Below are 13,707 nucleotides of genomic sequence, written 5' to 3' on the forward strand. Positions count from 1 at the left end.
AGCAGAGTACACTGCCAGCAGTAATCATTTGTTCCTTTCAGGCTCACTATTGATCTGCAGCTCATCCAATCTCATCATCACCTTAAACAGCTTTAGTTCAATATGACCTATCACTGAATGGATGTCTTTAAAAAGAGTAGAAGAAAATGTGTTGTATGTTTAAAACAAACAATATTTATATATATATATATATATATATATATATATATATATATATATATATATATATATATATATATATATATATATATATATATACATATATATATACATATATACATATATATATACATATATATATATATATATATATATATATATATATATATATATATATATATATATATATATATATATATATATATATATATATATATATATATATATATATTTCACAGCCTGGCAAGCCCTTTAATTAATACAATTCTTCGTGTTCTCCTATAAATGTGAACTGCAGCCTGTGTGTGATGGCGAACAAAGAAAGCACACGTCTTCAAATTATCTCTGTATTCATTGAGGCTTGTCATTCTTGCTGCATCTACTGGAAGTGTTGTACAATTCAATTATCTTGTGAGTGACCTCAGACGGGGCAGAGGCTGTGGCATCGTCAATTGGATGCAGTTACTGTTCCCATAGAAACCCCAACCATTTTCTCAGTAAAACAAAGTGACCAGTAATGGCTAGGGGAAAGCGATCGGTTGGTGCTTTCAGCCTAAATTGAAAACAATTATCGCAATAAAACAATGCACAATGTGCTCACAAACTGTGGGTCCAAGTCTACAATTATGTTCCCTGAGCAATCATTATTTACAGCATAATTTCTCTGAAAATGTGTTGTTGTAAAGCTGCCGCCTCCCACAGGAAGGGGGGGGGGGGGTAGAAAAACACTTTGAAATATATTTTTGTTTGTTTGGCAATGTCTCATATTCCTCTTCATCCAGAAATGATCAAAAACAATCAGCGCTCGGTGCATGTGACAGTCCCCTCCGTACTCTCTTTAAGTATGCGAGTGATTCAATCCAATAGCTTCTCATCACATTTGATTCTATTACACTATCTACACTGAGACTGCATTTTAATTTCATTTTTGCCTGTGATTTAATTTGACTGTCTGGCCCGTGTGATTTCCATCCACACCTGTCTCCAAAACCGCTGCCGAATTTAAATGTCACAAAAGCATCATTTGGAAATGTCACAGCAGGCAGTGACTAATTCAACAAGACAGAATTTTGCACAGATGCTGTTGATCGGGAATTTGAATAAAACATGAATGAAGTCATCAGGCGTGGAATCAAATCCAGACTCTGTGATGTCACTTCGTGCTGCCTGTTTTTCTGGCTTTGCATTTTCAACTGATGTCAGCTTTGCATAATTCAAACTATGATAAAAGCCAAATAGCACTGAACACTGCAAGTTTGAAGCCAAGTTCTGGAGATTGAGAGGTGGATGAGTTGCTTCCATCTGGTTTCCTGTAATCTGTGCTGACCCTAGCAGTCCAGCTGACCACTTCCACTTGATCTGCACTAGGTTTGTCAATGTGTGGGTAGTTTGCCTGTGTTATCATTATGCCAGTAGGGGGTGTCATTTATTCTGCTCGATTCTGGCCCGCCTGTTTTCCTAACAACCAAAGGATCACACACGTCTCTGGGTATCTGACCAAGTTATTCAAGCTGGCAGCACATGGCAATGTGTCTATATACAGCATCGAAATTTCAAGCACAGGGGAGGCTGAGGTGGTCTCGTCAACCAAAGATGTTTTTTTTTAATGTTCTATAGACATGGTTAAGTGAGGTGACACCTATAATCTAATGTGCACACTGTTCAAAATAGAGTAAAAACAGTGTAAGTTGATTGTCTCCTCACCAGATCGATTGTGAGAGAGCTTATCGCCTCTCCCCTTTGGATGATTCTGAATAATCTCCTAAAGAAAGCAAGGGGACACAAAGGGATGTATTTAATAAATACTCAGGGACTTTCACCTCAGGCAATGAAGTAGAATCTCACAGTTCAGTTCAGGTAACATTTATTGAATACAACAAATAAAATGTACATATAAGTAAGAATATACAGTAAAAATATAAAATTGTCATATATACAGCACCAAATATTAGAGGGCACACAAAAAAAGACATATTTCGTTGTCACTCGCTCGTGACAACCAGCGTTGGCAGACAGCGTGGCTGTCTACTGGGTGAGGGGAGTATCTCCCCCGCAGCAGAGCGAGGTAGATTTTCCCTTTCGTTTTTTCAAAAAGGCTGAAGGGAAATCACTTCACATCTCTAGCAAACTAATTCTGGTCACCTGCCATTAATATTTAGTGTCAACTCACCGTCACAATACAGCTTGAAAATCAGCAAGTACAAGTATGCAACCATAATTTACTACACTGCACTGAGCTAAAAAAAAAAAAAAAAAAAAAAAGAACATACACATCATGTTTGTTTTTTTTTGCCAGTACATGAACGTTCAGAGGAGACTTACTACACATCGATTATCTTGGCATTTTCACTGCTGCTGCCAGTAATGCATTATATCCCCCAAGAATAATACTGCTCTGTTCGGGTTGACGGATCCAAACCGCAGGGATAGCTCCCCACGCCCACCTTTAAGTGAGAGGAATGACCTCCCAAGCTCTGCTTTTGTCTTCCACCATTACCTCCTCATCCGCCCCCCCCCCCCCCTTCTACAAGCTTAATAGAGTTTGGCTGACAACCAGCAATTAACAGAACATCTAAATGCACAGTGAGCCGCGACGACATGTGTGAGAGAGGACTGACTGCATGTTGAAGCAGCTGGCCTCCAGGGCGGTCTTTGGCATTGTGTGTTAATTGCTACCTCTGGATGCATAGACACATTTTACTCAGCAACGTCACCACTCCGGTAGCCAGAATCGACGAAACAGTGATCAGTAATAGCTCTCAAGGGTAATGGTCCTTCACATGGAGACAAACTGACTGGACTCCTTTCAGCTCCTATACATTCTGCGATTTGCACTTTCTACTTCTGCGATTTGTAGTTACCGTCCCATGTTACATTCAGTGGCGAGAATATTTAAGACAAGACAAAAAAGAAAAAGCCATAGTGTGTCTCATCCTGTGAGACCGCACAGCAACAGAAAGCACCTATTCACAGCCGTGGAGTTGAGCGCAGCTACATTCACTCTTTGTTTCCGAAAGAAAGAAGTCCATGAGAGGGAAACCCCCGAGACACAGAGCACAAACAGTAATCAGTATCTAGAGAACAGCCGTGTACCATATTTTCAATGCTTTCCACAATGAGAGCAAAACTATCCAATTTTCTTTGGCAAGGAGTGATAAAGACAAATGTCTGTGTACTATGAGCTTTACATTTAAGTGTGTGTGGCTGGGCTATATAACAATGGGGACATGAGGGGATCAAGTCAGAAACTGGGGATATAGGAAGGCATGTGGGATGAATGAGGAGAGTCCTGTTGGGGTAAAGTGTGTGTGTGTGTGTGTGTGTGTGTGTGTGTGTGAGAGAGTGAGAGTGAGAGTGAGGGAACAAGGGGGGAAATTCTCAGGGGTTCAGATGGAAACGGCGGAATGCGACAGAGCCTTTTTCCATGAGTGCTTGCTCAAGGCACCAAGAGGGAGGGGCCCTAGGGGCCCTAGGATCAGTCAAAGTGTCCCTACAGTGGCATGTCCCCTCGGGTAGTGTCCTTCAGTAATCCTGGCCTGTCCTGTGTGGGGTTGAGGTGCCCCACGAAGACACTGGGCTGGGCGTAAATGTGCGCACATTGAAAGTCAGTGCCCCACTCCTTTGTAGTGTGAAGCTGAAGCTACAAAAGGCCTTTCGGAGCATGTTGCTTGACTCGAAGTTCCTCTCGCTTGGCGTGAACATGGCTACATGTGCAAATCTTTTGCTTCTCAGTAGTGAAGCCCAAATGTCCAACAGAATCTTTATTTGAGCGCACACACACAAACACCTCCCACTTCCCCAGCAGGTCCTCTGCCCTCTCCGGCTCATCGTTCACACAGATGCCACTAAGATCCTGCTGGACTCAAGTTCCACTCTCCCGTTGCGTAAAAAAAGCTCCCAACACATTGCTGTGGTGTCACAGGACGAGTGAATGACGCTGGCCGCTGACGCGGGTGCCCTGCTCTTTCGGCCCGGGTATCAGGTTGCCGTCTTTGGCCCACTTCTGGCCTCTTGGAGAGTCACCTGTCCTGGCAAGAGGAATGCTGTGACTGACGTGCCTAGTGACGCCAGCATTGAATCCTGCATAGCGTGTTAGGTGTCTGCGCGAGCTCCCACTGTGACCGCTAGTGCATATGTGAGCGAGGACTGCGAGGGACCATGTATCCGTGTGTGTAAATATGCATGTAGTGTGCAATGCATATCTGTGTGTGTCTCCTCTGAGGTTGTTTTGACACTGGAAACCTGCCGTCTGATGATAAAACAGCGTGTGAGGCATCGGTGATCCGTCCTTGTCAATCCAAAATGGTCCAAACTTTACAGACTAAACAGATACTTCCTGCCCATCTGTCCTTCCACTCTCTATGATTCCTCAGCTTAAGTTCTCTCCGGTATGAGCTGAGCCGAAACTCTGTGATAAAGTGGCAACTTCTTTATCCAACCCTTGAGCTCCCAGCAGTTGGTATGTCTCTACTTTCAAGTTCCTACCACTGTCTTTCCCCATGTGCTTCACAGGGGACACTGCTCAGAGGTGAACGAGCCTCCCTCGTTCTTTTTCCTTCTCTTCTTCTTGTGGACAATCCAACAGGCAGTGGCCGTCAGCAACAGCAACACACCCATGACAAGTAGAACCACCGACACCACTTTCGTCTGAGGCAGGTCATTATAGGTGTAGGTCACCCCGGTTCCTGCGACGCCGATCACCAGAGAGATGATTCCGAAGGGAAAGATGCAGCGGTACCAGGACTTCTCCATGCCACCGGTGGCCTGGGACAGACGCTCCAGAGAGGACAGCACCTCGGGGACTTTGGCCCCGCCAGCCTCCAGGGACTGGCCCTCCTGTCCCGTGCTGGTCTGGGGTTGGCAAGCCAGGTGGCCTGTTGTACAGCCCATCCTGATGTTGTGAGCTGGGGGATCCTGAAGCCAGGCTGCAGCGTGGGGGCCTCTTGGATCACCTTCGCAGTCGGCTCTGGCCTGGAGAGGCAGAAAGAAATAGAGAAAGGCACAAAAAGAGAGAAAGGAGAAGGAGCTTGCTAAGACACCGGAGAAATGACTGAAGACGAAGGCTTCTAAGTCAGCGCTGAAATCCACTCACACTTTCCCCTTCTCTCCCTCCCTCGCTTGCCGTCTCTCTGGCAGCACATTGTACACTCTGCTGACTGTGGTGGCGGGTGATATATAAAGGACCATGGCAAGGGGAGGAGCTGGGCAAGATAAACAGGGACGTCTGAGAGCTCTGATTGGTCTCCTTTCGTGTGACGTCAATCATTGAAGCAGAAAGAATAGGGTTTGACGTTGCACAGGAAGGGGGAGGGGAGAAGAGTTCCGTATTTTCTTCATCTCCCAATCACTGACTCAGTCGTTTCTTTTCTTTTCGTGCCGTGTAAAAGCCTCCCCCGATGAATACGGAAGCTCACTGCCGCCTGGAAATGAGGAGAAAAAAAGGGGGAATCCCAGAAAATGTCAGATTGGAAAGTTACTTTTTCCATCTCACCTCGCACCACAACAGCACAAATGTGCACTCACTGCCACCTCCACATGACAGTTATATAGTGACGGTGTTTCCACTGCACCAACAGCAAACAGAAATCCTATGACCACCCACACACTGCTCCATGCTGAAGACACTGATTTACAGGACATCAAATGCCTCTGTAATGTAAGTGTATTTAGACTAATGAGCCTGGCCACACGCGAGAGAAACACGCAGGCAGCCCCCCACTGCTTTCCCACCCACACACGCTGCATGGAAGGTAACCAAGTAGTAGTTAATTCCCCCGCCATCTCTCTCTTCCACGAAGAGAAAATCAATCCAGACAATCTCCCTCCTCCACATCTGAAAAGCTATGTTAGGGAAGGAGAAATGTTTTTATCTTCAGGCATTACTGGATTTTTCAATTCTTTTTTTCCTTCCATGCTTTTTGAAAATGAACTGTGACCTTAATATTGATTATGGCAGTTTGTTGCTGAATGGCTTTCGGAATTTATGCGTAGTGTTTCCTACAAATGTCAGAAAGGAGAATGGTGGTTTTGAGTGTATTTAAGGAGGCATGTGTTATGACACAACTTGCCTCTTTGCTATGCATGAGAGCTGTGTCACAAAACATATCTGACCACACTACAGGTCTAAAAAGTTATCTTTGCAGGTATAAAACCATAGTGCATGGCATCTTGAGTATCTAAAGAGACACGAGGAACAACTCAGCAACCAACACGATGTAATTATGAGTTTAAAAAAACATCTCTATGCATCCGTAACCATCGCATAGGATTAAGGGGCATCTATTTTCATACCAATGCCCAACTTGCCTCCATATATGAACAGGAAAACGGCTCCTTAGTTTAGACACCGTCTGCTTTGCCTTCAAATAAAATCCAACCTAATAAATAGCTGGTGTATCAAATAATGAACCCTAACAACTGGTGACCACGCTGACGTAAAGGGGGTGTTCACCCCAAAATAAAGAAATACACATTGAGCACCACTAGCCGTGTGCCATATAGTCCCATTATATTGGAGAGAAGGTCTCCAAGGCCGAAAACTAGGCAACTCACACCAAAACAATCTAGAATGATAGATAGCACAGCGGGTGGGAAAAAGATGTTCTTATTTTGGGGTGAACTTTCCACTTAACGGTCCCTGCTGTAGCTCACTCTGGAACAGAGCTAGAAGAGCAATAAGAGGAGAACAGAGGGGAAGTGAGGAATGTGTTTGTGAGGGGCGGGGGCGCCGGAGAAAAGAGATGTTCAATGGGCATATAAAAGGAGAGAAGTGGATTCTTGGTAGCCCTGTTCAGTTTCTGTGGATTTCTACTTGGGTCTCCAGCACTGCAGTTGACTAGGGCTAAAAGAAAAAGTGAAAAAGGGTGAAAGAAAAGAGAACAAGTAGGAAGGACAAAGAAAAGACTATTCAACTCCTTCCCTCTCCGAGTGAGAGTACGTGTGGCACACAGCCGTGTCGACATGGGAAAGAAAATGGAGCTTCTTCCATGGAAATTATAATTGACTGGGATCTTCCGTTATGTGACAAAAAGAGGCGTGAGACACGGGTAACCTGGGCAGGGCCATGCTGGTGGGAGTGGGAGAGCTCTCAGCCAGAGCCAGGCAGCAGCTGATGCATGCAGGTCAGAGGAAGGCTGAGTTGCGTAGGCACCACTCCCTCTGGGACCCGTGTGTAGTGTTGACCTGATCTCAAGGATGCTTCCCGGCTTCCTCCTTTCACACACACTGATCCAAGGCCGCGAGGGCAGACCAGAAGCTTGCAGCACATTTCCACAGACCCGCACAACCGCAATCCACGAGGGGTGAGACACTTCTGGAGGAGATCTTGCAAACGTGCGTGACTGTATTTCTGATTTACAACCAGGAGACGTTGCCCATCGTCGTCGTGCTCCTGTTGTTTTCTACACGGGTAGAAATCTGAAGCTAAAATCTTCACCTCCCTTTTATAATCCTTTTAGTCCTCTCCTCAGGCAGACATGCCATTTCCAGCTTGCAGCATGCAGCGATCCAGGCCCCTGGGCATCTCTGTGACTCAGCCGGCTTTTGAGTGTGCACGTCCATTGCTTTTTGTGTGTACATGAGTGTATTAAGGCCCAAACACCCACATCCTGCTGTGTGTGAACCCAGTGCCACCTGTTGCCCAGTCTGGCACAGCCCCTGCAATCCACACGTCATGTGTGCACGAAGCCTTTTAGGCCTCTCACATACGCCCTCACACAGCATTCGCAGGCGGGGGCAAAAAAAAACACGATTACCAATCTTCTTAGATCACAGAGGCATCGCATTGGCCCCATGTACGCATTACACATCAGTCAATGTAGATTTATGAAAGGCCCGGCATGGAAATCAAACACACCATATGCAGAAACATTGTGGTGGAGTATTGGGGGGGGGGGGGGGGGGGGTTCACAGTGGGGAGGTTGCAGGTCCGTCTCATGTCTAACGAACACATTCATTCACCCCGTGAGCTCCACGGAATCTCTGATTTGCCAGATAGTAGGAAGAGCACATGGAGGATGAGTCTTCTGTGAAAGACGGGATTCAAATAGGACAAAGAGCCAATATTTGTTCGTATCTTACGAAGTCTTATTTCCACATGTAATTCTAGGTCACGGACTGAATCCATCTGGCTGTTTATTGATTGATTGAAGCAATTAACCCAAGTCACCTGCTAGTGTGTTCCATGATCACTTCTTCTGTGAATTGAGTGCCACCTGCTGGTACAGCCAGTGCTGCAAGAGCTCCATTAACGACCTAGGGTCACATTTTTCCATGACACGTTATTCCAGGTATTAATTGTTACGTAGTACAATTATACAACTAAAATGTATGTCAAAAACATATAAATCATTGCCGTTGAGTAAAAACAATGTGAATCCAAGGTTTATTGACAGTCAGAAGGGAATGATTCAAGTGGTGGTACACTGGATTGCATTATACTGAGAGGTAATGTGTTATTTATCTTATGTGTGTAACATGTGTGATATGCTCCGTAGTCAGTCAGGCTCAGAGTCCAGGACAATGGCAGGGAACCGCTCCCCTCCTTCACCCAGCAGGGAGTACATGTGTCTCAGCACACTGATGCTGGGACATCCAGGCCCAGGTACTATAGAGGAAAGCTGAGGGGACAGGGTGTCCAATATAGCCTGTCACAGAGAAGAAGAGGCTGTCAGCACATTATTCCTCAGCAGATGTTCACCGTAACTCAGAACAGAACACAATCTGAACACAGTCTGAACTGTTGTTTCTCCAGGTGTTTGAAGCCCACACCCCTCACCTGCTCTAGGTAAATGTCCTGTTGCAGCAGCGACACCCTCATCCTCAGCGTCTCCAGCTCTCGGAGTTCGGCCTCTGTCGTGTAGGTTATAGTCGGCGGCAGGGCTGCGACCATCCCGTTTCCCCACACGCCATTTGCCCCGGTGGGGCAAAGACAACCTCCCTCTGGCCTCCATCGATCCCATGCTTCCCACTCTGATGGAAAATATGGTTATTTTTAGAGCGCGAGCGTGAGCAACCGTACCCGAAAGTGTTTTTCTGCTCTGCTGCCTCAGCTTTAAATAGATAGGCCCTTGCCTAGCCACGGCAGGATAGACCGCTTGGGGGGGGGGGGGGAATCTGTCGAGGCCAAGGAAAAGTACTGATCTGGCACTGAGGTTTCACTGCGGCTCTGTTTTCATTTTCCATGCGCCAAGATGGAGAGTCTGCATTAGCTCGTTAGCACGCCACATTCATCCATAATCATTTTTCAAATGTCATCAAAATGCAATAACCGATTAATCTCTCGCATGGAAATAAAACTCACAGAAATAAACCACTCAGTGAAATGTGGATGTGAGACGCTAGATTGGACTTATGTGCTCGCAACACAAGATGGAAGTGTGTGTGTGTGTCTGTGTGGGGTAAAGCTGGGAGCTAGAAATGACTGGAAACTTCTCTCTCACACCGGCTTTAGCGACATGCTTGTGCTGCACCGGAGCAATTACTGCTAAACATAAACAACAGTCCTTCCCTGAAGATGATGCGGGCGTTGAGTGGTGTGAATGGAAAATCTCTGGGCCTTCAGCTTCATTATAACAGTATCGCTGAAGGTAATGGAAGTACACTATGTTACATACTGGAGGTTCTGGAGAGCGATACCCTGAAACCCAGACGTGATAACGCAAACACCGGGTCGGGATTTCTCTTCCAACATCTGTGCTGTGGAATAACTAATTTGAATCATGATTTAATCTGCTCCTGGCCCTCTTCATACAACCAAAGTCAGGTTGACATGTGATTATTTTGAGAGGGAACACGTGGTTTGAAAAGGTAGGTTGTGCAACACTGAAACAGGATTCATTCCTACCTCGTTTCGCTTGGTTTGCACAGTTCTGGAGCTGTGCTGCAGTCATCGGAAAGCTCAGACAGGAATCGTAGCTGTTTGGGTTACCGCCTGCAGAGGAATACACAACCATAAAACAGAATTATTACAGGAGATTGTGGAGTTGTTTGGTTTAATTGCCCTGTGTTCATTAGTCCCATGTTGAGACATACCAAGCTTATTATCTGGTGCAGACTTGTATTTGGGGTTTCTACTAGTTCTAGTACATGTTTACATGCTTTAATGTTCACAGAACACTATTTTTAAGCCCCCCCCCCTTCTGGACTCTGCCCTGATTAGTCGGTGCTTCCGCGTCTTCCGTGTAAATCGTTAGGTCCTAACAAAGGTGCAAAATGACCTCATCTGATATGAAATCCAAGATCAAAATCAGACCCACCTGTTTTACTCCTAGTCTCTGGTGATATTGGAACATTTCCATAATATGTCACCTGAACATATCTCAATTGCTCATTCCAGGCTGCTGAGCATGATTGGCGGAGGCTCATCACTCGTATATTAGTCTAATTGGCTCTCAGAATGTCACTTACTGCCAACTCCTGAGCAGTTTCCTCCCAAATTATCATTTTATCACCCACACACGTGTCATCAATCGCCTTCATTTCTCCTCATTCCACCGCTCCTGATTTAGTGTGTTTGCGTGCATCAGCTGTTCAGCCGGTTTACCCAGCTCCGCGGTTGATTCCCGCGTCTGTTTGGCCAAAAGCTCCGTTGTCTGGAGGTGCTGGGTGAGGTCGTGCCCTTGGTGAGTCAGGCTGTCGACCAGAAACCTGGTCTGGTCTGGGGAACCACGAGGCCAATCCCTGGGGAACTAGAGGGTTCAGATGGGGGGGTCAAGGACAAACACGCCGGGTATCAACACTGAAAGTGGATTCATCGAATCTGTGCAGACTCTTGACAGTCGCACTCTGCTGCACAGCGGCGCTCGGTGGAATTGTAACTGCGACAACAGAGTATGTTTCCAAACTCAACAGCATGGAAAACAAGTGCGAGGCTTCCAGCTCATTCCGACCGGCTTCGCTAGAAAAAGGAAGGATACCGTAGCTCTCATTCTGTCCACGAAGTGACTCCTCCCAGGCTCAGGTTTCCTTTGTAGGGCAACAACTTTGTCCCATAACCTAAAGATCGTGTAAACAGGGGAACTTAGCGTGCAAACAGAAACTGTTGAATCTGCTCCTAAATGTATTAAAAATAAACTGCCTTTGGTCACCTGTTTTGCTTGCTCTTTAGAGATCTCCATTTCACTGTTTGTTTAGAAACCTTCCTGCCATGAAGGAAAGGCAAACTGAATGATTATACCGGTAACAGCAAATCAATGTTCACCCCTCGAGTCCGACAAAGTGTGGTTTTCTTTGTGGTCCAGTTGTGTAAAAACATACCCAGTCAGCAGAAGTGAACCGTGAGCTCCAGGCTCCTCAGTTTGTGAAACTCGCACTGTGTTATTAGAAGGAGTGGAGACAGCCTGCTGTGGTTTCCTTGCCGCCTGGTGATCCACGACCCCAGCTGAAGACATAAGACAGTTCTGGGTTATGTTTCCATGAATTGTGGTTGTGCACCGTCCAGGATAGTGGCTATAGCTGAAGGTTTTTGAGCCCAGCGTGGAGGGCACTGACATACCGGGCTTTTTGTGCTCTTTTGAAGCGGCAGATTTAGAGGCCGATCTGGACGTGGACTGATTTCCTTTAGAAGCAGAAGCCTGCGTTCCCTCTTTGCATGAGACAGCTGTAGTGCCGGGTTCCTTTCGAGGTGGAGATTGTTTGCTCGAGGCTTTTTTAGAAAATCCTGTGCCAGTGCGGACTCGAAGGGCTTTCTCCAGGGCTCGCTCAAGCATTTCCATATCTTCTTTTTCCCCTGGTGAGCTATCTGTATCTGTGAAGATAGCAGCATGCAAACACGTGGTTAGTTATTTTACCAATTAACCTGTCTCCGGATACGTGATCAGAACATTTGCACATGACTGCATTAATATACAATACAAACAATTCTTTTTTTTTATTACCTGTAGCAGCTTCAGTTGCACACTGGGTCTCATCAGAGCCCGCCTGTGGTTGTGGCGTTCTGCAGGAAAAGACTTCATGTGACTACACACTTAAAAGAACCAAGAGGAGCACAATCAATTAAATTTGGGCAACAATATATAATAATAATAATAATAAATAAATAACATTTGCACAACCTGCTCATTACCCTAAATTTAAAAAATGTACTTTCAGTGTTGCGATGCAATTGTTCATTGATAGACAATGTTAATCTCTGTTAATAGAATTTTACTATCTAGATCCACATTGTAGTGTGTATTTTGAATTACATACTATTGTACGTATCTTTGGCTTTACTGTCCCGACAATTTATTGTTAATAATAAGACACAATTTGCGCAGAAGTGACAAATCAGCAATGAGGAACCATGGGCAGATATGTTGTGCTGGAGAAGGCACTGCTGGGATTTGAACCCAGGATCTCCTGTTTACTAGACAGGCGCTTTAACCATCTAACGTTAAGCCACAGCGCCAGATGGGTACGCCATCTAATAGATCTTCATTGTTATGTCATTTATAAATCTTTTTTATTTGAGATGATTGTTTTAGAGTTGTTAACTTCCGATGAGTTCGTTTTAAATGAGACTCTGCGGACATGTGAACTCGTGAGCACCGGCTAATCAATGTGGTGGATGCCGTTACTTACCGGGTCTGTAATAGTTCTCTGTAGAGTAGAATGCTGTCGTTAATCTTGGCTTGTTCAGCTTTGCAAGACTTGATAGCTTGCTCAACCAGGGACAACAGTGACATGCTCGTGCACGCAAGAAACCATTAACAACTGTTTAACTGTTGGTTTAAAACTCTGAATTAAACGATTCCAAACATTTACTGAAACTACCAATTCATCGCAAAGGTATGGAATGTCTCGTTGGTTGACGGCTTCCCATTAAAACAGCGAACTTTTTCGTGCAGACGCGCGGAATCTAAAATTTAGCGGATGCGGAAGTCACGTTTGTCCGTTCTCACGTTCAAAGTTCTCACTTCTCGCGAGAAGTGTTGTCGTTACCAGGGACGAGGGTTGCCACGACGGCTCATTTGTACCCTGTTCGTACCACGCTTTCTCTCTGTTTATGTGTACATGTAGACCATGCGATTGTCATACAAGCATAAAGCTATGCAGTATACTGTAACTTAGTTTTCATTTTGCATTTTACATGTAGCCTACATCAATCTGACAGTGGTGCTTCACCAAAGTGGCAAAAACATTATAAATGTTGCTATGTTTTGCATATAATCCACACTGTAAGTGTAAACAGTGTCATTTTGCTTTTGACAGAAGCCATTTCACTGAATGGTGCACATTATGTTTTACATATGTTTTACATGTTTTACAGATGTCCACCAGTAAAATAAGCAACTCAGTCATTTTACTGTGAGTTTAAACTCCTTGGTCACTTTGTTCGGTACTATATAATCTAATACAATCCATACAACAGCTCAGATATGAATGTTTAGTTTTTGTAAAAAAACTTTCACAGAGGTGTTGATTCAACTATGTGTTTATTATTGACGTTGAAGTTTGCAGTGCTGTACATGCATGAATGCATGAAGCCAGTTCACACATCGACACACACTTCCGGAGTCAAACACATATTCATATCCTTTATTAATCCAGACCTTATTTCACTTTAAA

The 13,707-nt window shown here is 45.0% G+C and overlaps 2 protein-coding genes across 2 annotated transcripts; both read right to left on the bottom strand.

Moving 5' to 3' along the window:
- Positions 1-1,939: 1,939 nt before the first annotated feature.
- Positions 1,940-5,288, bottom strand: LOC306787102 (uncharacterized protein). The gene has a single exon (XM_079282128.1). It carries the CDS (start codon positions 5,047-5,049, stop codon positions 4,666-4,668), a length of 384 nt encoding a protein of 127 aa, XP_079138254.1. The 5' UTR covers positions 5,050-5,288; the 3' UTR covers positions 1,940-4,665.
- A 3,276-nt stretch (positions 5,289-8,564) lies between these two features.
- On the bottom strand, positions 8,565-13,002 carry tedc2 (tubulin epsilon and delta complex 2). Its single transcript, XM_079281234.1, has 10 exons — positions 12,721-13,002; positions 12,036-12,094; positions 11,654-11,905; positions 11,416-11,539; positions 11,247-11,300; positions 11,076-11,154; positions 10,703-10,847; positions 10,004-10,090; positions 8,936-9,129; positions 8,565-8,804 (listed from the first exon to the last, which is right to left on the bottom strand). Exons 1-10 carry the CDS (start codon positions 12,822-12,824, stop codon positions 8,655-8,657), a joined length of 1,248 nt encoding a protein of 415 aa, XP_079137360.1. The 5' UTR covers positions 12,825-13,002; the 3' UTR covers positions 8,565-8,654.
- Between the last annotated feature and the right edge of the window lie 705 nt (positions 13,003-13,707).

Source organism: Melanostigma gelatinosum (genome assembly GCF_949748355.1).
Source record: "Melanostigma gelatinosum genome assembly, chromosome: 13".
In the NCBI taxonomy this organism is placed as follows: Eukaryota; Metazoa; Chordata; class Actinopteri; order Perciformes; family Zoarcidae; genus Melanostigma; species Melanostigma gelatinosum.

Bases quoted from the DNA above. Each gene is read 5' to 3' on its own strand.
- LOC306787102 (XM_079282128.1), bottom strand. From the start codon at position 5,049: ATGGGCTGTACAACAGGCCACCTGGCTTGCCAACCCCAGACCAGCACG.
- tedc2 (XM_079281234.1), bottom strand. From the start codon at position 12,824: ATGTCACTGTTGTCCCTGGTTGAGCAAGCTATCAAGTCTTGCAAAGCT. The intron at 11,155-11,246 runs GTGACCAAAGGC...CACGATCTTTAG, and splicing joins CTAAAGAGCAAGCAAAACAG to GTTATGGGACAAAGTTGTTG. The intron at 9,130-10,003 runs GTAGGAATGAAT...ATTTTCCATCAG, and splicing joins TGCAAACCAAGCGAAACGAG to AGTGGGAAGCATGGGATCGA.